The sequence below is a fragment of the Tachypleus tridentatus genome, chromosome 13 (genome assembly GCF_004210375.1).
Source record: "Tachypleus tridentatus isolate NWPU-2018 chromosome 13, ASM421037v1, whole genome shotgun sequence".
Taxonomy (NCBI): domain Eukaryota; kingdom Metazoa; phylum Arthropoda; class Merostomata; order Xiphosura; family Limulidae; genus Tachypleus; species Tachypleus tridentatus.
Window position 1 is genome coordinate 203,152,141 of NC_134837.1, and position 20,591 is coordinate 203,172,731.

The window sequence follows — 20,591 nt, forward strand, 5'->3', positions numbered from 1 at the left end:
GCATTTTTTAGAATTCCCATAGACTTGTATCAAGGGCATATTGTAAGGGTTCTGCCTAAATGCACATGTTGATCAAATTTAGGGGTTGAAATGACTGTCATGGTACTCCATGTGGTGTCTTAACTATATAGAAAGAAGCTAACTTATAGTACTGGTATATGCTAGAAGAAATCAATTTAATAGCACTCCAGAAATAAACTTCAATGAAAACAATGTTTAACACTATATATTACATTTTGTTGTCATGGCATGGCCCACAAAGTGTAGAGAATTGTTAGTAGAGCAGGAAGTTTACATAAAAGCTGTACATGATGCTAGTTAGACTCTGATGAATCACTTCAGACATGAAATGCTCCCTAAACATTGTCAGGTACACCCTAGATCATGAGACTAAGACAGGTAAATTTGAAAATAGGAAAGGAAGGAGCAAAACTCCTAAATTTGATGATACTGGTGTTGAGTATCTTTATTTATACAGCTTTTTGAACAGAAGAAAGACTACCACTGATCTCAAATATGAAATAAACGACCGTGTACGATATAACAAAAATGTGTCCAGATCTACAGTATCAAGAAGATATAATGAGAATGTTTCTTCATGGAGCTGCTAAAAAACCTTTATTTCAATCTCCATATATTGCCGAAGACTGAAATTTACTAAAAAGTACAAAAACTAGACTGTTGATGATTGAAAAAGGATGATATGGATGAAAAAGGCCAAGTTTGAAATATTTGGTTTGAAGTGTAGGTTGCACATAAAGTGGAAGAAAGGTGAAAGACACCTTAATGTATAGTGCCATACTGTGAAGCATGGGGAAGGCAATGTGATTGTTTTTGGGTGTTTTTCTGCTGATACTACAAGGTATGTTTCTTAAATAAGTGGAATAATGGACCAGCACAAATACCATCAGATACTGATCCATCCTGATATACCCAAATCTTTGCTTATTATTTGTAAAGGATTATATTACCAAGAAGATAATGACCATAAACACCCATCCAATGTATGCATAAATTACTTAGCTTAGAAATAAGCTACTGGAGTCATTCAAACGATGCAGTAGCTCCTACAGAGCCCTGATATTAACTTTAATTGAGCAGATCTGGGATTTAATAGATACAAACTTGATAACTCAGAGTGACTTCCAAATAAACTTTCTAGGAGTCTCTTAGAACATGACATGACACTTTTTAAATATGTTGCAGCAATGACTGAAAGACTGTCTGCAGTTTCTAAAGCAAAAGTGAGACACACAAAATATTAACAGTTTGAAGTCAGGCACTCCCTCTGAGTTTCTATTGTACTAAATATGAAAATTAATGACATTTTAATGTTTCACCTGTGACTTACCTTCAATTGTGCTTTGAAAGTAGCCTGAAATCTAATTTGTGACTTTGTAATAACACTTTTGTGCAGTACTGTATGAGTTTAGTGCAGCATATGTTACTGACTAAATGTTATGTAGATTTTTGTACATGTAGACATATCAGAAAATATTTTATTTTGTTGGTTTTTGGTTTTGAATTTTGCACAAAGCTACTCGAGGGCTATCTGTGCTAGCCGTCCCTAATTTTGCAGTTTAAGACTAGAGGGAAGGCAGCTAGTCATCACCACTCACCACCAACTCTTGGGCTACTCTTTTACCAACAAATAGTGGGATTGACCGTCACATTATAATGCCCCCACGGCTGAAAGGGCGAGCATGTTTGGCGTGACGGGGATTTGAACCTGTGACCCTCGGATTACAAGTCGCATGCCTTAACGAGCTTGGTCATGTTGGGCCTATCAGAAAATATTGCTTTAACTCTCTCAACACTGTTTATCATTTTTTCAAGAGGTGGTGGATTAAATATAGAAGACAAGAGAAAATGTCAATATTTAGTATCTTTAGGGAAATTTGGGATATATTTTAATGTTTTCTTATAGAATTAAGAACTTAATCCATACTTTAACAGTATATAATTTTATAAGCTAAGATTTTATGCTATATAATTGATATAACATAAGCAGTAAGTGGTTTAATAAACTTTTGAATATAAGATGCTAAAACTTTGTGTCATATGCAGTAAAATATACTTGGGGCAAAAGGGTTAATACATATTGTCATATGAGAAAGCTCCCCACTAGTACAGCAGTAAGTCTACTGATTTACAATGCTAAAATCAGGGGTTCAATTCCCTTCAGTGGGCTCAGCAGATAGCCCGATGTGGCTTTGCTATAAGAAAACACAAACACATGCATACGAGAACCATACTTACTAAAGTTTATACCTTTGAGAAGTGTACTTGTTGATACTTGTCGAAAGTTTATCTGTTGTATGTTTGTGCTTAACAGATGATTTTGTGATTAGTTTGGTTGTTGTACACCATCATATACAAGTGAGTGAACTACCTTCATTGTTTATGTTGTGATAAAGTATCAGTAATTCTAGACAATATATCTAATGATATTGGAACTTTATAAACTGAGTGTCAAGTGTTCCTAGAGATACAGTCTTCATCAAACAATATATGAGTGTTGTTATACATTTAAGTAATAGTTGAATGATGCAATACAAACAATTCAAATGGTCAGGAAAAAGTTGGAGAATTTCATTTCATCCAAGGTGTGAGAACCAAGCTTAGACCAGGTTTTAATGGTTTTTCATGTTTATAAAGTTTTACATATATATGTTTTAACTTTAAAATAAATGAGCAGTATTTTTAATCACAATTATTGAAAAATATACTGAGATCTTCTTATTGTTTTCCCCTTAGGTTTCTACTTTGAATGATGTCCCTGACATTGATATGGTGATATTTCTTCCAGAGATCTTAGATGGACTCTTTCAGATTTTGGATGATAACACAACAGAGATCAGGAAAATGTAAGAAAAATCTGAAGAATGTTGTAAAAAGTGTAAACCTCAATTGTTTTAACTCAGAATATAAGTTTAAACAAAACACAAATATATGATATTTATCAGTTATTGTGTAAACACTTGTAGGTGTGAAACTGTGCTTGGAAGCTTCCTCAGAAACATCAATAAGAATCCACAGACAGTAGACTTTACAGCAATGATATCAATTTTAGCCAAGCACTCAGGCTCTTCTGGTATGTTTCAGCTGTATTAAAATTGTTATTACAACTTGGTCTATTTTAGGATTTTATTAAGCTAAGTTAAAATTTATTTACTTTCAACTCTTATAAAGAATCCTTCTCATAACATTTCTTTGTATTCCAGCATTTACGATTCTCTCTACCTGTTACTTATGACATGTGGGTTTAGTGTCTTCTTATGAGTATCAGTTAAATTTTCATGAAAGAATAGACATTTTATAACTAATTCCAAAGAAGAAAAGACATCTTTGCTACATACACCAGAAATGGTGTCATGCATTCCTATTTTTAGGCATTAATGTATTGTCTTTTACTTAATGCTTATAACCTAGAATACTTATGTGTTCAAGTAGAATGTGACATTACTAACACAATTAATTATTATTCAGCAGATTACCTGGTGATGTATTTGTGATTGTTTTTGTTTGTTTTTTATTATAGCATTTAATATCTGTGGAAAAATAATTCATGAATGACTTAGAGCCACGGTCTATTCTTTGGTTCACCACTTCCTCTGTAGTACACTTATTTTATTCATTTCAAGGCTCATCAGTACTGCTTGGGAAAATGAAGCAAATGGATACATTAGACCTTATATTTTGTTGGAATATAAACATTTTTAGGCTTTATCGTATAGTATGTTAACACAACAAGCTACTAACTCGTTGTAGTTGAAAGTGTTCAATGTTCTACACATCAAATAATTGTGTTATTTTCTTTCTGCTTTTAGTTTTTGACACACAGATTTATGACTAACATATGTGCTGCTTTTAGTTATAATACTAATTATTGTTTGTATTCAGCAAACTTGGTCCAGTTTACAGCACTGATGTGGCTGAAAGATTTTATCAATCTTGCCAGACGAAAACTTCTTCCATTCGTTTCTAGCATTCTTCAGGCTGTTCTTCCAAACTTAGGACATGATGATGACAGCAAGAAAAGTATCTTTACAGGATTTTTATTTTTTATACATTTTTGAAACTTTTACCTGTGTATCTGCAAAGATTCCAAGCTGAGTTACCTCTTGACTTTCACACAATCTGCAAAGAACATCCATGTCTTTGACAAATTAATTCTAGAACAAATGTTAACTTACAATAAGCAAATATTCACATTTCAGATATAATTGGAATTTTATGAATTTATTAATTGGCTAAAAGTATGTTGAACTGCAAAAATGAAATGTATTTAGAGTGCTTTATAGATTTTATAGATACTTGGAAGGAAATTTGAGATTTTGGGATGAGGAAAAATATTTTTAACGTTAACATGAAAATTATTTTGCATATGGACCATACATCACAAATACTCAATATATTAATGAACAAATCTCTATTTTATGAAGAATACTTCACTAAAAAATACAATTTTTTGTATGTGAAAGACACAATATAAACTGAAAGGCTGCCAAATTTTATGTGAAAATATACACACTATATTGAAAGTTAGAAGTGTTAAATCTATAAAGAATTTAAGTGAGTACAAAGAGGTTATGTGGTTGGTCAAATTGACCACGTCTGTATTGAAGTACACATTGGAAAAATATCTAGCATTACAAACAGTATTTTTTAGCACACAAACAATGTATCAGAAAGATAGCCAACATTATAAACAATGGTCTCAACACATAAATGTTATATCAGAAAAAATAGCCAACATTAAAATGTATTGTTAGCCCAATTAATGTTATATGAGAAGGAAAGCTAACATTACAAAGTGTTTTACCACACTAATGTGTATTAGAAAAATAGTTAAAATTATAAATGATATCCTTAATAGATGTATAGATATTAGAGAGATGGCTAAAGTAGTAAACAATAGCCTGACAACTTTGATAATTGAAGAAGATGACCGTGACCTGCCCACTTGGTCAAAAGAAAAGTGTGATACTGGTGAACTGCAAGTCACCTCTACAAATGAAGAAAAATTGTCAGATCCAAGTGGATTAGATTCAAAGTCTTTAGTTATGGTTTTAACAAATAAAATTGAACATGAATCCATGCAAACCAGGATATCTGTCCTTCGGTGGATTCTTCATTTGCTCCAGAAAATACCAAACAAAGTAAGTGTGAGAATACACTATATGTATTACAGTTCGAAATAAAGTAGTGTGTGAGGAATCATATGGTGTAATAATCTCAGTTATAACATTTCAAAAAAGATCACTTTAGGCTGAGAATACATACGAAAATTATTGGAACACATTTTAAGAAATGATAGGATGTTTAGGTGACTTTATTGTTAAACAGTGTAATGGTCCATTGAATAAGATAAAAGAAATGATTAACTGCAGGATTGTTAGGTGACCTCGACATGTAAGATTAATGTCAGTGATTTCTTAGTTGAATACAGTGATGACGTGTGAGATTAATGTGAGCGATCTGTTAGTTGAATACAGTGATGACGTGCGAGATTAATGTGAGCGATCTGTTAGTTGAATACAGTGACGATGTGTGAGATTAATGTGAGCAATCTGTTAGTTGAATACAGTGACGATGTGTGAGATTAATGTGAGCAATCTGTTAGTTGAATACAGTGATGACGTGCGAGATTAATGTGAGCGATCTGTTAGTTGAATACAGTGATGACGTGCGAGATTAATGTGAGCGATCTGTTAACTGAATACAGTAATGACTTGTAAGATTAATGTGAGCAATCTGTTAGTTGAATACAGTGATGACGTGCGAGATTAATGTGAGCGATCTGTTAACTGAATACAATGATGAATACGTGATGACTTGAGATTAATGTGAGCAATCTGTTAACTGAATACAGTGATGACGTATGCGAGATTAATGTGAGCGATCTGTTAACTGAATACAGTGATGACTTGTAAGATTAATGTGAGCGATCTGTTAACTGAATACAGTGATGACTTGTAAGATTAATGTGAGCAATCTGTTAACTGAATACAGTGATGACTTGTAAGATTAATGTGAGCGATCTGTTAACTGAATACAGTGATGACGTGTAAGATTAATGTGAGTGATCTGTTAACTGAATACAGTGATGACGTGTAAGATTAATGTGAGTGATCTGTTAACTGAATACAGTGATGACGTGTAAGATTAATGTGAGTGATCTTTTTTTACAAGTAGCATTTTTTTCTGGAAGTATTTTGAATCATTGTTTGATGTATGTTTTTTCAGATGTTCAAACATATCGAAGTTCTCTTTCCAGTTTTGATGAAAACTCTGTCTGATCCCTCTGATGAGGTAAAGTTCTTGACATAGAAGCTATTTTGAGATATTGTAACTTAGTTCAAAGTACCCTGAACAATATGACAAGTAGCTAAAATACTGTCTGCATGATTTCATAAGTAAACTGTTTAGAATTCAGACATTACATGTGTGACTTCATCAGAGAATCTTCCATTTGGCAGTCCCAACATCCTCTTGAAATGGTCAGGCATCATTCTGTTAGTATAGGTTAAACAGTGTTCTGTTTAATACAGTTCTACAAATACATTTCAGTGGAAAATGAATATGAAAGTTTTTACGTGATAACCATAAGCAGATAAAATACACAAATTTAATGTGATATTTTACTGTATGTTGTAGACATCTACTCTATTTATATGATTATTTATCAGTTTCCTGTATCAACTTCTATAGAACACAACTGTTCTTAACAATACAAAATTATAATTGGACAGTGAATGAAATTCTGTGATGTATACTGTACTTTTAGAATACTGCATATTTCAAATCTGGGGTATAATCTTTTGAACTGCCTAGAGTAAAGAAGTTTTAAATCCACAATTGTTTTTGTTTCAGGCATCATAAGTCAGCTGACTGACAACCAATGTACTAAATTCAGTGACTGATTTCCTCAATGGTTTATATTAGACATAGCTTAAACAAAAGTTCTTGTTACAGTAATCTTACATGAGAGCCTTGTTCTTGAAAATACTGGATATAGTTATGATTTGAAATAAATATTTGGCATAGTTCTGATGTATTTTGTAGTAGTATTAAACACAGTCCAAAACGTAATCACACTGAAAGAGGTGAAATCCATGATAAAAGTTTAATTTTCCTTTTGCTAGTTGTTAGATGTACAGTATTTGTATCAGTGAGATATAACTTATCATTTTTGTTTCTTCCAGTAGAACATGAATTAATATTCTTCAATAAAATATATGTAAATATCTCTTCTTCACTTGACGACAGGTTAGTTCACCAGTGTAATGAAATCTTTGTTTTGTAGCCCTTACTCTTTGTTATACAGGTTGTACTTTTGGATCTTGAAGTTTTATCAGAAATATCTTCTTCATCAGCTGGTCTCAAGCAGCAGAACCAACTTGAAAATGTGAATGTACCAACCCCTGTTAGGGAAATGGCACCCAGCTTTCCAAGTATGACATGTTACTTCACCAAATTTATGGTCGCATTGATGGAGCTGTTCAGTAGGAATCGAGGTTTGCTTAAAGATAGAGGTTCTTTTATAATCAGGTAAGTATTAGTTCTTTATATTGTAACATTGTCAGGTAGCTTTATGATAATAGTGTATTTTGTCCTACCTGACATAACAAAGAAATAGCAAGGAAAAGTTTTAATGAGGTTCTATTGCTGAAAACGAGCTTTTTCTGAACTCTTTCAGTGTGGACTTGGTTCTTGGGACCAGTCTTGTAACCATTTTGTACATGTTATATTTTTACTACTTTTAAATGAAAATTGGCAAACATTACAAGGCTTTCACATGCAGAATATTAAATTTTTTAAAGTTTTGTTGAGAAATGTTTTTCTTGTGCCATTTTTTATTTTTGCATGCTAGCTATTCAACATGCAAACTAATTTTCATTTTAACATTAAAAATATATTTATGTATCAGAAAATTTTCAGGTTTTATATGCAAAATATTTATAACCTCTAGATAGTTATCAAACATTTCATAAGAAAAGATCTCTGTATTCTGTCTGTTACTGTAACTAATGAATCTCTGTGTGGGCTTGGTAGTGGTGGCCAAGCTTTTAACCACCACAAACAAATCTGGAATTAAATATAAATTATACTTCTTTCATTCTAGAATGAGAACAGGTTATAACACAGAAACATGAATATTTAGACAAAAGATCTAAAATCTTATAACATTATACTTTTTACATACTTATTATTTTTATCATATTGACCTTTCATTTGTGCCTGGTTAACAATACAGAAGTTACAATGATGCAGCACATGTACACACATGCTACTGTATCCAATAATATAAGGCTGACCTTTAGTCTTTACAAAGTGGCCCCATCTAAGCTGTGTTTTAGTAGACTAGTATTTTGTAATATAAGTCACATTTCAATTATTGTAGAACATATATACATGTATAGATTATTACTATTTAGAAGTAAGTTATTAAACTTATTTTTCTTAAAACATAGAACAGTAAATAAAGGCATAAAGTAAACAGTTCTTTTCTGGCTATGACCCTCGTACTCTGTTGTTGCTTGACATAGGTTGCTGAGCCTTTTAAAATTTCGCATGTGGGGATGTGAAACAAAATAACGTTTTTTAGGTTTTACGTACTGTATATACTAGCATACAAGGCAACTGGACATATAAGATGTGACCCCCTAATTTTGAAGTTAAAGTGTAGGTTTCAGGCTATACTCACTATATAAGACCAACCCCCAAACTGTACACTTGATTAGTAGAACCAAATGAGCATGTGAGGAATTGTGGCATGATAGTCCTTAGTCATAAGTATTTTAAAGTAAAGTGTATACGTATAATACACTTTATACAATAATTTTATGATTTTATACACAATATACGTAATTAAAACATTTGTGGGTTTATGTTTTATTGGCAGTTTCAACTAAAATGGTAACAAGTTGTTATTAAAATCCTTCAAAATCTAAATCTTGTTCATCACTTGACATCAGAAGTTCATCAGTTATGTCTTATTTCAGCTAGTTAGGATGCCCAACTGGTTAGCATGTGATTGGCATCTTGATTAGTGGTAAGACTAAGTCTTGTTATTAAAAGATAAGGTAATGTTGTACTTTTTGGGAGATTGTTTTACTTTTGACAACATCATCTAAAATGATAAAATGAAACACTTTTTTTTTGCCAAGAAAATGTTATCTTGGTCATAAAAAGTACCCTATTACTGAAGACAATTAAGTTCATTGCTTAATGATTAGTAATGCTATAAACTTCCCCTAGGGCACCAATGATCCTAAATACAAGGTCAGGTTCAACTAAATATAATATTCACCAAACTCTTCAGTGGAGATCTGGCTTATCCTTCTGATGTTATTCCATCACCAATACATTGGAAAATAGCACCACTATCTGACTGTATCAGATCTACCAATATAAACTTACCATACACCACAGGATTAAAGGTTCACATTTCATACCTGGTGTGTAAGATGATCTATAGTTTTGAGAGTTTTTTTTTTAAGCTTCAAATGTCTCATATGCCAGCACATATGATATACAGTTAAATAACCAAAACATCATAAATTACTATTTCAATACGAGGTCTGTTCAAAAAATACGCGGACTGTTTGAATTGCGCAGCTCCAGTTGGTTCCAGGGGAATCCGCTTGGTGTTGCTAGGTTCGCACAGATCAGCTGATTACGACGCCATTTCCCGATTGCAGATATCTTCATTTGTGTATTAGCTACGCGGTTTTAAGTGAAGTGCGATTTTTTCGTTTGGCGGATTTCAGAATGAATGACCTGAAGGAGCAGCGACTTGCTGTGAAATTTTGTGTTAAACTTGGAAAATCTGTGACTGAAACTTTTGCTATGCTTAACACGGCTTACGGTGATGTTGCTATGAAGCGTACGGCATGTTTCAAGTGGCATGAACGTTTTAAGGATGGTCGACAGTCCATTGAAGATGATGAGAGTCCTGGACGTCCTTCCACGTCAACTGACGACCCACGCGTCGACAAAATCAACACCCTGGTGCGGGCAAATCGACGTCTGACTGTCAGGGAGCTTGCTGAAGAGTGTGGGATATCAGTTGGATCTTGTTACGAGATTTTGACCGAAAAATTGAAGATGCACTGCGTTGCTGCGAAATTCAGCCCTCAGAACTTGTGAGTTTTTGGCCAAACACTCGATCACTGTTCTTCCCCACGCCCCCTACTCACCTGACCTTGCTTCTTGCGATTTTTTCTTGTTCTCCAAACTCAAAAGACCCTTGAAAGGAAGAAGATTTGAGACGATTCCCGAGATTAAGGCAAATGTGACGAAGGAGCTGGAGGACATTACAAAAGAAGCGTACCAGGACTGTTTCAACAAGTGGAAACACCGTTGGGATGAGTGTGTGCGTTGGGGAGGAGAGTACTTTGAAGGGGTCACAGACCCGTAACTTCTAAATAAAGTACATTTTGTTTTATGACGTCAGTCCGCGTATTTTTTTAACAGACCTTGTAACAGAATTCCACTATAATTTATGAATATTGGTAACTAAGCTGTATTTTGGACTAAAAACAAAGTGAAATTTCTAGCAGACTAAAGACACAACCTACCTGCTTGAAATCTTGGGCCAAAAGAATGAGGTAGCCTCCTTACACATTAAAATGGCTGAGAAAACCACTCTGGGACATTCTAAGCTGTTGATTGGTTATTTATATGTCATGTATGGAAGTAAATGTATATAAGGGATTGTTTCCAAAAATAGAGAGGTGAGTGGGGCCACTGTGTTTTATTCAGGACATATGCTATATGTCAGCAAATAAAAAATATATGAGGTTATTATTTTATATTCTAGTTTGTCGATATTGGTAATTTGAGGTCCTAATTTGTAAGAAACTACAGATTTAGTATTTTGACATCACAAAATTCTAATTTGAACCAGTGTTGCATTCAACATACAACATAACATAAAAAATTTAACATCTGTGTTTCTTTAAAATTTACTTTTAAATTAAGAAATGAAAATAATATACAAATATTTGAATTACAATCTACAGTTTAATATCAAACTTATTGACATACATTCATGAAATAGTAGTACAGTAAAAATTTGAATGTGAGTCAACAAACATGATGACATAGCCTTTGACCTGTCTGAAAAGGGTAATGTCAAAGGTTTTTAGGCAGAATTATCTTTAGGGCTGAAACATCACATGTTCTTAAGTTAAACTTTGGTCAGATGGCATTACCAGCTCTGATTGCAAGGTAATTCATAAGTCATGATTTGTTGGATATGTATGTCTAAGTAGAAACATCTTACTGGTACAAATGTTTGAGATGTAAAAATGGTACATAAAGTTCTGATACAATTTACTGTGTGTTGAGACAAACTTCTGATCTGTGTAGACAGTTGTGCCTGGTGCTGAATACAGAAGACATCTACAGGACAATAGCAGAAATACTTCTTGTGCATGAAGATTTAGAGTTTGCTTGCCATTTGGTGGAGACACTTAATACTATACTTCTTACTTCTACTGAATTGTTTGAACTACGAAATCAACTTAACAACCTGAAGACTGAGGTGAGCAAGTTTTTTAGTTGCTTAAAATGAGTTGTGTGGTCAAGTTTAATGAGTTACTTATCTTGCAGCCAAGGTAGATGTTATATAATACCTCTATATATCTTGTATATTTTTAAACTGCTCTGTTCCACAGTCATAAATTTGTACCTTTATTTGATATGAGGTGAGCTTTTACAACTTCATTTCAAAAACTGCATTCAACTTGAATTTTTATATACAATACACTAAAAGCCTTAAACAAGACCTCTTTATTAGCAACATTCCTTTGTAAAACAAGCAGCAGACATAAGGCTGAAACACCACTAATTGTTTTGGTGCCACACAACTTGCAAGTTTGTCAGTCTTGTAATGAGTAATTCTCACCCAGTAATTCTTTTAAAAAATTATTTCAATATTTTAATCATACTGAAACATGGGGACTACAATATTCCACAATTTTTAAACCTTGTTTATTTGTTTGTTTACTTTAGGAAAGCTGTTCTTTGTTTTGTTGTCTCTATCGCTCCTGGTGTCATAGTCCAGTAGCTACTTTTTCACTGTGTCTCTTGTCACAGAATTACAAGCATGCCTGTGATCTAATACATCTGTTGTATCCTTTATTTTTGGAAATTTGTATATACCTGGAACTTGATAGAATGCTGTAGAAAAAATCACATTAGTGGTAAAGTGTGATAACTCAAAGTGCTGACTTAAAGAATAAAGAATTGTAATTTTAATCCAGCAGATTTAACCTTTACAATAGTATACCATAGTGAATAACTTATTGTTTTAATAAAGATTTTTATAAAATAAAGCTTTACAATAATACACTTTAGTGAAGTTATTGTTTTAATAAAGATTTTTATAAAATAAAGCTTTACAATAATACACTTTAGTGAAGTTATTGTTTTAATAAAGATTTTTATAAAATAAAGCTTTACAATAATACACTTTAGTGAAGTTATTGTTTTAATAAATATTTCTATAAAATAAAGCTTTACAATAGTACACTTTAGTGAAGTTATTGTTTTAATAAAGATTTCTATAAAATAAAGCTTTACAATAGTACACTTTAGTGAAAAAGTTATTTTCTTATAAAGATATGTAGTAAATAAAACTTTGCAATAATATATTTCATTATGTAATAATTATTTTAATGGAACTTGAATATCATTAACTTTCACTCATATAGCTTGTTTAGTGGAAGTAGTACACTTCTTGCTGTGTAATATGTTATTATTTATTAAACTGGTATTTTGTAATGTTTGTGATGAATAATGAAATCTTTAAAAGAAATCAGTTTATAATTAAACTGTATTTATATTGCAAAGTTTTTTTTCTTGACTTTACTTCAGTGGCAATCTGGAAATAACTGTTTACTTCCTAACTGAGGTCGATAAACTTATACAGCTTATTGAATCTCCAATATTTACATGTAAGTAAAGTTATGATCCTAAATATGTAGTATTTGTTCTCAAGCACATTGACTTTTTCAGCTTTTATATCGACATATAAGTATCTAAGTAAACTAAAATCTATGTAGGTCTCATTTTTCAGTTATAGAAAGTTTTACTAAAATTAAATATTCATACTCAGTTAATTAAAAGTTAACACTTTCTAGATTGGGAGGTGATGTAGTCACTGATGTCTCAATATTTTCCTTCACGTGGTAGAAACACCTAATCTAATTGCATGAAACCTAAAATAAAATTACTAAATAATATCTAGTTTGTTTAACAAATTTCATATACTTTGATTTTTTTTTCTGTCATTTTTATGTTATGGAACTTTCAAATGTAGTTGTTAGACATTGTTTTATAAAACATTTGACATTTTAAATGTGGTTGTTAGACACTATCTTATGAAACATTTGATATTTTTAATGTGTTTGTTAGACATTGTTTTATAAAACATTTGGCATTTTAAATGTGGTTGTTAGACACTGTTTAATGAAACATTTGATATTTTTAATGTGGTTGTTAGACACTTTTATAAACATTTGATATTTTTAATGTGGTTGTTAGACACTTTTATAAAACATTTGACATTTTTGATGCAGTTGTTAGACATTGTTTTATAAAACATTTGGCATTTTAAATGTGGTTGTTAGACACTGTTTAATGAAACATTTGATATTTTTAATGTGGTTGTTAGACACTTTTATAAACATTTGATATTTTTAATGTGGTTGTTAGACACTTTTATAAAACATTTGACATTTTTGATGCAGTTGTTAGACATTGTTTTATAAAACATTTGACATTTTTGATGTGGTTGTTAGACATTGTTTTATAAAACATTTGACATTTTTGATGTGGTTGTTAGACATTGTGTTATAAAACATTTGACATTTTTGATGTGGTTGTTAGACATTGTTTTATAAAACATTTGACATTTTTGATGTGGTTGTTAGACATTGTGTTATAAAACATTTGACATTTTTGATGTGGTTGTTAGACATTGTGTTATAAAACATTTGACATTTTTGATGTGGTTGTTAGACATTGTGTTATAAAACATTTGACATTTTTGATGTGGTTGTTAGACATTGTGTTATAAAACATTTGATATTTTTACTTTTGTTTTAGAATTTCAGTTTTTTTTCATGTTGGTGACAAAGTTCCATTTTTATATACAGTCAGTTTCAACTTGATTTGTATTCATCAATAAGTTTTTCTATTTATATGCATTGTTTGAAAACAATAAACCTGTCTATGGTATTGCATAAACAAGTTGGAGTTACTAGAACATTTTGTTATTCCCTTCATACACTCTAAATCTATTGAGACTTACTTCATGTCTTGTCATTCCATAGTTGTTTTCTGTGTGTGATATTCTCCCAGAAAACCAGATATTAATTATTGCTTCACTTTATTCACTCTGCATTTAGGAAAACAGTGCATACAGTGTATAACCTGCTTCGTCCCATGGTATTTTCTTTTGTCTGTAGTTATTTTGAAAGTTGAGTTTCATCAGTTGTTGTTCACTTGCTGTTTGTTAGAGGGTGGAAACTGAAAGAGAATGAAAATAGAAACAAATTCTTGATTTGAAATTGCTTTCAGATAAGGTGGACCTTTCAAAAGTGCTTGGGTTATAGGATTTCTATTTCATTTCTGTTGGAAATATATATTTGGATAAGGAAAATTCAACTTTTACATGTTTTCCCTGCTGGCCAAGATCAGACTTTTTTTATTTTTAAAGCTTTGGATTATGGCTTCTCATTCTGTCTCTGATCTTGGATTATGTCTTCTCATTCTCTCTGTGATCTTGAATTATGACTTTTCTTTCTATTTCAGATCTCAGATTACAACTTCTTGAACCACAACAGAATCCTTACCTAGTTAAAAGTCTCTATGGTCTACTGATGCTTCTACCACAAAGTGAAGCTTTCCACACACTTCGTCAAAGGCTTTCTTGCATCCATGGTCTTTCAGTTTTTCAGCAGCCTGATTCAAAGTTAGTAACTTTTTTTTAAACTTACAACAAAATACCTTTTATTAAATTAATCACACAGGTGTTTTTAGTTAATTTTGTAACAACGTTTATAAACATTCCATTGTAGATGTTACTGAAACTGAAAGATTTTATCTTACAGTATACCCACATGGATATAGGGTTAAGTAGATAAGTAGCATCACCTTTTTTTCTCTCTTTCTCTCTTATGAGTACAACTCTGTTCTTTCCACGTGAGCACAAAGTTGACAAGTTATATAATTGTTTTTCATTGTAATGCATGTCCAGTTGAGGTGATATGCCACTGTTTTTACTTATGAAATACATTTATGTCATTTCCTCTTATGTTCATTTATTATTTAATTAATTGCATCCAGGTTTTTGTTCCAGATCAGGTTATTTTGTTTAATTTACATTTTTCTAGGAATTTGATTACATTGTCTTTTTTCTGAGACACGTCTATATATTCCAGGTTATTTTCTAGTTTTTAAATATATAAATACATTACAAATAGAATTCAGAGTAGCTGTTTTATATGCATATTTGACTGAGCAAATCATAAGTTAATTCCACTTTTATAGCAAGAATAGGTTACAAATAAGTTTATTTTAGTTTTGCTATCTTAATCACAGTGTGTAACACACTGAATATTTTCACCAGATCTCATTCTTCCACTACCCAGAAAAACTTGCAGAAGAAAATTAACTTTCCAGAGCTATTGCAACATTTCCAAAAAACTCAGGAAAAACATAGACAAGCTAGAAGAGGGTTAAAGTTTAGTGGAAAATAAAGATGGATGATGTAAACTGGAACATGGTCATAATTGCTTTCAAGGCTTGAAGATTCATTCTGTGAGTTAATGAAGAGAAACAGCTATGGAGAGATGATTTTCAAGGACACCAAACATTACAAGTTTTGAGATTGGGGCCATGAGAGAGAGAAGAATATAGATAAGGAAATATTACAAAAGAAGTTTAGATCAGTTAAATAATTGTAACAATAAATGATTGAGGATATACAGTGTTGGTGTTAAATAGTCTGGAAATAGAAAATAAAAAACATGATAGGGTACATTGAGAAAGAAACATGGATCATTGTTGTACATGACCAGTTAAATGACTCTAACAATAAATGATTGATGATATACATTGTTGGTGTTAAATAGTCTGGAAATATAAGGTAAAAAACTTGATAGGGTACATTGTGAAAGAAGCATGAATCAGTTTAATAATACTAACAGTGTGTTACAAAGACTAAAATGTGTTGCACATGACCAGTTAAATAATTCTGAGTAAGCATGGACTGAGATCAAGATTGTAGTGTACAAGTAGTTCTAATCATATGTGATGGGGGTTATACACTGTTCTTACTATGGTGTGCTCTTTGACCTTTTATTGTTTCTTTTTTTTCTTACTGTGTGGACATACAGGTATTGACAAGTGAATGTTTGGGATAAAACTAGAATGAATTTGAACCAATAGCCTAAGATTTCATTCTATGCAGCATAATACATACTTAATGTCCTGAAACCTATATTACTCAGTGGTTGTTGTAAGTGGTTTAATCTTTTCCACCACTTAAAACATAACATGAAACCTAGACATTTTAAATTACTTGTCATTACTTCAGCTGTCATGTTTCATACAAACACGAATCATAGGAAAGCTTTTGGAAAGCTGTATTTTTTTATGTCCTATTTCCCAGTCTTGGATATAACTCCTACACAAATCAGGTTATCCCTTTAATTCAGGTCAATAATTTTATTTGATCTTGAGAAACATTATAGAAATTTGAATTTATTTATTGAATCTTCAGAAAGTAGGTCAAGCTTCTAATAAATATTATATGTATGTTATACACACAAATATGTAGTTGGATATTATAGTAAAAATTTGTTTGTGGATTCCTGAAGCCTTTACTGAATCATTCTGAGTGCAAGGTGATTTTTGTGTTTATAACCAAAATACTTTTCTTTCATTTTACAATTTTCATATTTCATTTTTATAACCTCTAGAACCTATAAAATGAATATCAAAAGATTTTAAGGTAAAAGTTTTTATATTTCCACTATCCTAACACTATCAGTAACAAAATCACTAATGTACAATGATATTAAGTTTTGAAACTTGTGAATGAAATAAACATTCTTTTTTCTGTTTCTTCAGATGAGTTATTTGTTACCATTTCATCAGTTTCAAGATTTATTTTTTATCTTATAGTTCATTGTCTAGCTTGTATGATGTACAGTTTGTTCATCCCTGATACCACAGCAAGAACATGTTAACAAATTTTAATACACATACGTGCGAAGCTCTGAACTTGTACACTCATAATTAATTAACCTTACTTTTTTAAGTTAGTTACCAAAACATATATTTGCATACCTCTCAAATATGCATTTTAAAACATAAATGATACAAAAATCACAGGAATAGAATATCCAAAAACAACTATAATTTAATTGGTTTTCTAGTTATGTAAAGTATAATTATTAAATGTTTTGCTAACCAATACACACCCAACCAAATCCTCTACTCCAACAACTGTTACCAAAAGGACCATTGTAAGCTTGAAATGAAAAATAAAATCTTCATTTTGGTTCTAAACATATACATCAACTAAAAGCAAATAGTTTTGAAAACTGCCTTTACTGTTGAGTATAGACTGATGAGGCTTCTATTGTAGGTGGAAAATGTTATTGGTATCTCAGTAAACAAAGTTAGAATATTGAAATTATTTAAATATTATTTCTGTATAAATAAAGAGAATTTACAGGACAATTTTTAAAATATTTTTCTTGTGAAATTAAGGAATTAAAACTTTGAATATGAGCTCGGGTATTAAAACTTAGATTTATATAAAACTTTGAATACAATCAAAGGTATTAAAACTTAAATTGTATAAAACTTTGAATATGAACTAAGTTATTAAAACTTAAATTATATAAAACTTTGAATATGAACTATGCTTTTGTCCTTAATTTATTGATGTTGATGAGAAAGTTGCTTAATAAAACTTTAAATGTGATTGTGTGAAACTATAAAAAAAATCATGCACAAGAGGCAGGTATATGGTTATGTATCAACATCAAAAAACACTTTGTAATTTTATTTCCATCATTAGAAGTAACCAGTTAGATCATATTTTCACCAGTAAGATTATATAGCATTTTATTATTACTCTGTGTAGAAGGTTGACTTCTAAATCTTATTTTCACTGTAAGACATCTTTTTATCAAGAGTTAATCTTGTGTAAGTCATGTTCTGTGTGCATTATGTTCCACTCTGTAGAACTTCTAAACTGTAGTTCTCTTAGTGTGAAGAAGTAGGTTTGGGTTTTGTTTATGGACTGTATGCTGTTTTTAATTAAGAAAGTAAATTCACCATCTAACTTTATTTTACCTTTCAGAGTTAGTTTATAAATTTAAACTTTATCTTGTTTTAAAATAACTGTGATGTGATATTGATGTGATGATTGTCATGAAACTGAAATATTGCAGATACATAACTAAAGTTGTGTAGAATCAGTGTCATGAACACCGTTGACAAATTTAAAGAGCTTTGGGCCCCATGTGAGGAGTAGGTAGTATCTAATCTACAGCTAATAGCTATGGACAGTGTATTTATTTTGTTGTTTTATAGAAGTAACACTTAAGTATTAATAGCAGAGATGAATAACCAAAGAAAATTAGTTGAAAATACAATTATGTTCCTTGTTATTGAATTTCTGTGTAGCATATAATGTGACTTGTTGTTATGTAGTATTTATTTCATCGTTGTAACTATAGGACAGCAAAAAAATTTAATGTTTAGTGTAGCTGAATTAAGATTTTGTTTCTAACAAAATGCTTATTAAAATGGGTTGAATACATTAATTAAATTTATGCTTATTAAAAGGTTTATTTTTTAATATTTGATTTCAGTGTAAATTTATACTCAGAATTGTTTTTAATAACATAAAAGGTGTGTATTTTCTCAATGTCAACAATATTTTTACCTCTGTAAGATAAACAGAATAAAAAGAACTAATTCATTGTTAAAATTCCAACTTACCATTTTATGTAATAAACAGATACAACAATACTCTGGGTCATGTAACATTTATTTAAGTAAATATATATTACATATGACATCATTTCTGTTGAAGTTGTTTTTGCATTCATGTGATCCTTTGTACCTATTCAAACACTTGTCCCTAGAAATGTACCTGGCAATGGTAAGTTGCAGACTCTTTGTTAACCTGATGATAACCTAAGGTCAAAATGTTGTACATTATTAAAGTTTTAACACCAATACCAGCTGTCTTTAGAATACATTTTTAGTTCAAGTGGGTTTATCATCATCATCTGATCCTTTTATTGTTTTATTAATTTAAAGAATCTGTGGTAATGAAATGTTAAACAGTAGTCACATTGGGATTAAACTTTTGTTTCGAGGTATGTTTCAGAAATGACCTCATTTTTGTCTCAATCAGATACAATTAGAATGAGCTTACAAATGTTCAATGTAATCCTGTGGAGTTTTCCCTAAACATATGATCCAGAAATTGTGGTGTTATTTTTGTTTTAGTTACTTTTAATGTACTAAAGTAGATAATATCTACCCATGGGGACATTACAGTAAACATCACACATTTTGCAAGTGGTTCAACAATTGCAATTCCCTTTGCTGGTTGAGGTTATGGTCTTAAGTGTGGTATGAGAACAACTAACCATGTGGGTAGCTTTAGTTTTAATGGATAAACCTGACATCTTCTGTTAAGTAAGAAGTGTTGAACTAGCATGTTTCTACTTGGAGTTATTACTGATGGATCTCTTGAGAGATTACAGCTACTGACTGATTCACTTCCATTTTCAGGCAAATTTGTACAATATGTTCTCATTTTTAAATATAAATAAAAACTTGTGAACTTAGAAATAACATTGTATGTCCTAGTGTTCAGTTTTATATATAGATATTAGAGCCATAACTGCTAAAAGTAAAAAATTTCTTCCTACTTAATAGCATCCATAAAAAACAAAGCTTTCTGGAATTTTGTTACTAATTAATAAATTTGGTAAAAGCAAACAGTTTATCAGTAATACTAACGATTTAGGCCCGGCATGGCTAGGTACGTTATGGCTTCGACTCGTAATCTCGTGTAGCTTTGCGCGAAATTCCAAAAAACAAACTAACGTTTTATTATGGATGTGAAAATAACAAAAAAAAAACTTTCTTTAAATATAAATTATTTTAATGTAAATTTGAGAACCAAAATAAAAGCATCTTTTTGTTCTTACCCATAGAAGAAATCTAGTGCAAATCAAAAGGAAGTAAGATCTCTGTAGGAAAAATAACATTTAGTTTGGAATATAGATTTTATTGGGATATCCATACATTTGGAATAAAATTTATTTTCTAAATCGAGTGTGCTTGAGATTCAGTAAATAGTCAATAAAATCTGTATTACAAACTGTTATTGGGATTTCTATAGGTAGTAAATAAAGTTATATTCTAAACTGAATGCTCTTGAGATTTTTGTAAGTAGTCAACAAATTCTATCGTAAATCATCTTAGAATTTCTGATTGCCAAAAGTAAAATTATCTTAGTACTTGCAGTACTGTTA

The 20,591-nt window shown here is 31.1% G+C and overlaps 1 protein-coding gene and 1 long non-coding RNA gene across 10 annotated transcripts in view; one reads left to right on the top strand and one right to left on the bottom strand.

Moving 5' to 3' along the window:
• LOC143236834 (protein VAC14 homolog) overlaps window positions 1-19,068 on the top strand; it is a 35,680-nt gene extending 16,612 nt beyond the window's left edge. For 5 of the 8 annotated variants that reach the window (XM_076475443.1, XM_076475448.1, XM_076475442.1 and 2 more), the window contains 11 exons: window positions 2,758-2,867; window positions 2,988-3,094; window positions 3,904-4,041; window positions 4,888-5,162; window positions 6,250-6,315; window positions 7,310-7,554; window positions 11,380-11,554; window positions 12,025-12,143; window positions 12,889-12,968; window positions 14,830-14,989; window positions 15,647-19,068. In XM_076475443.1, coding sequence (XP_076331558.1) covers window positions 2,758-2,867; window positions 2,988-3,094; window positions 3,904-4,041; window positions 4,888-5,162; window positions 6,250-6,315; window positions 7,310-7,554; window positions 11,380-11,554; window positions 12,025-12,143; window positions 12,889-12,968; window positions 14,830-14,989; window positions 15,647-15,776 — 1,605 coding nt within the window. In that variant the 3' untranslated portion in view covers window positions 15,777-19,068. The remainder of the gene's footprint in view (window positions 1-2,757; window positions 2,868-2,987; window positions 3,095-3,903; window positions 4,042-4,887; window positions 5,163-6,249; window positions 6,316-7,309; window positions 7,555-11,379; window positions 11,555-12,024; window positions 12,144-12,888; window positions 12,969-14,829; window positions 14,990-15,646) is intronic. The other 3 variants (XM_076475444.1, XM_076475445.1, XM_076475446.1) reach the window with 3 other exon arrangements.
• LOC143236835 (uncharacterized) lies at window positions 12,059-20,144 on the bottom strand. 2 transcript variants are annotated; one of them, XR_013019768.1, is made up of 3 exons: window positions 20,074-20,144; window positions 14,439-14,544; window positions 12,059-12,192 (listed from the first exon to the last, which is right to left on the bottom strand). It is a non-coding gene; the product is annotated as an uncharacterized LOC143236835 (long non-coding RNA). The 2 variants fall into 2 exon arrangements; XR_013019767.1 differs by having other exon boundaries at window positions 12,068-12,192; window positions 14,327-14,544.
• Window positions 20,145-20,591: the final 447 nt, after the last annotated feature.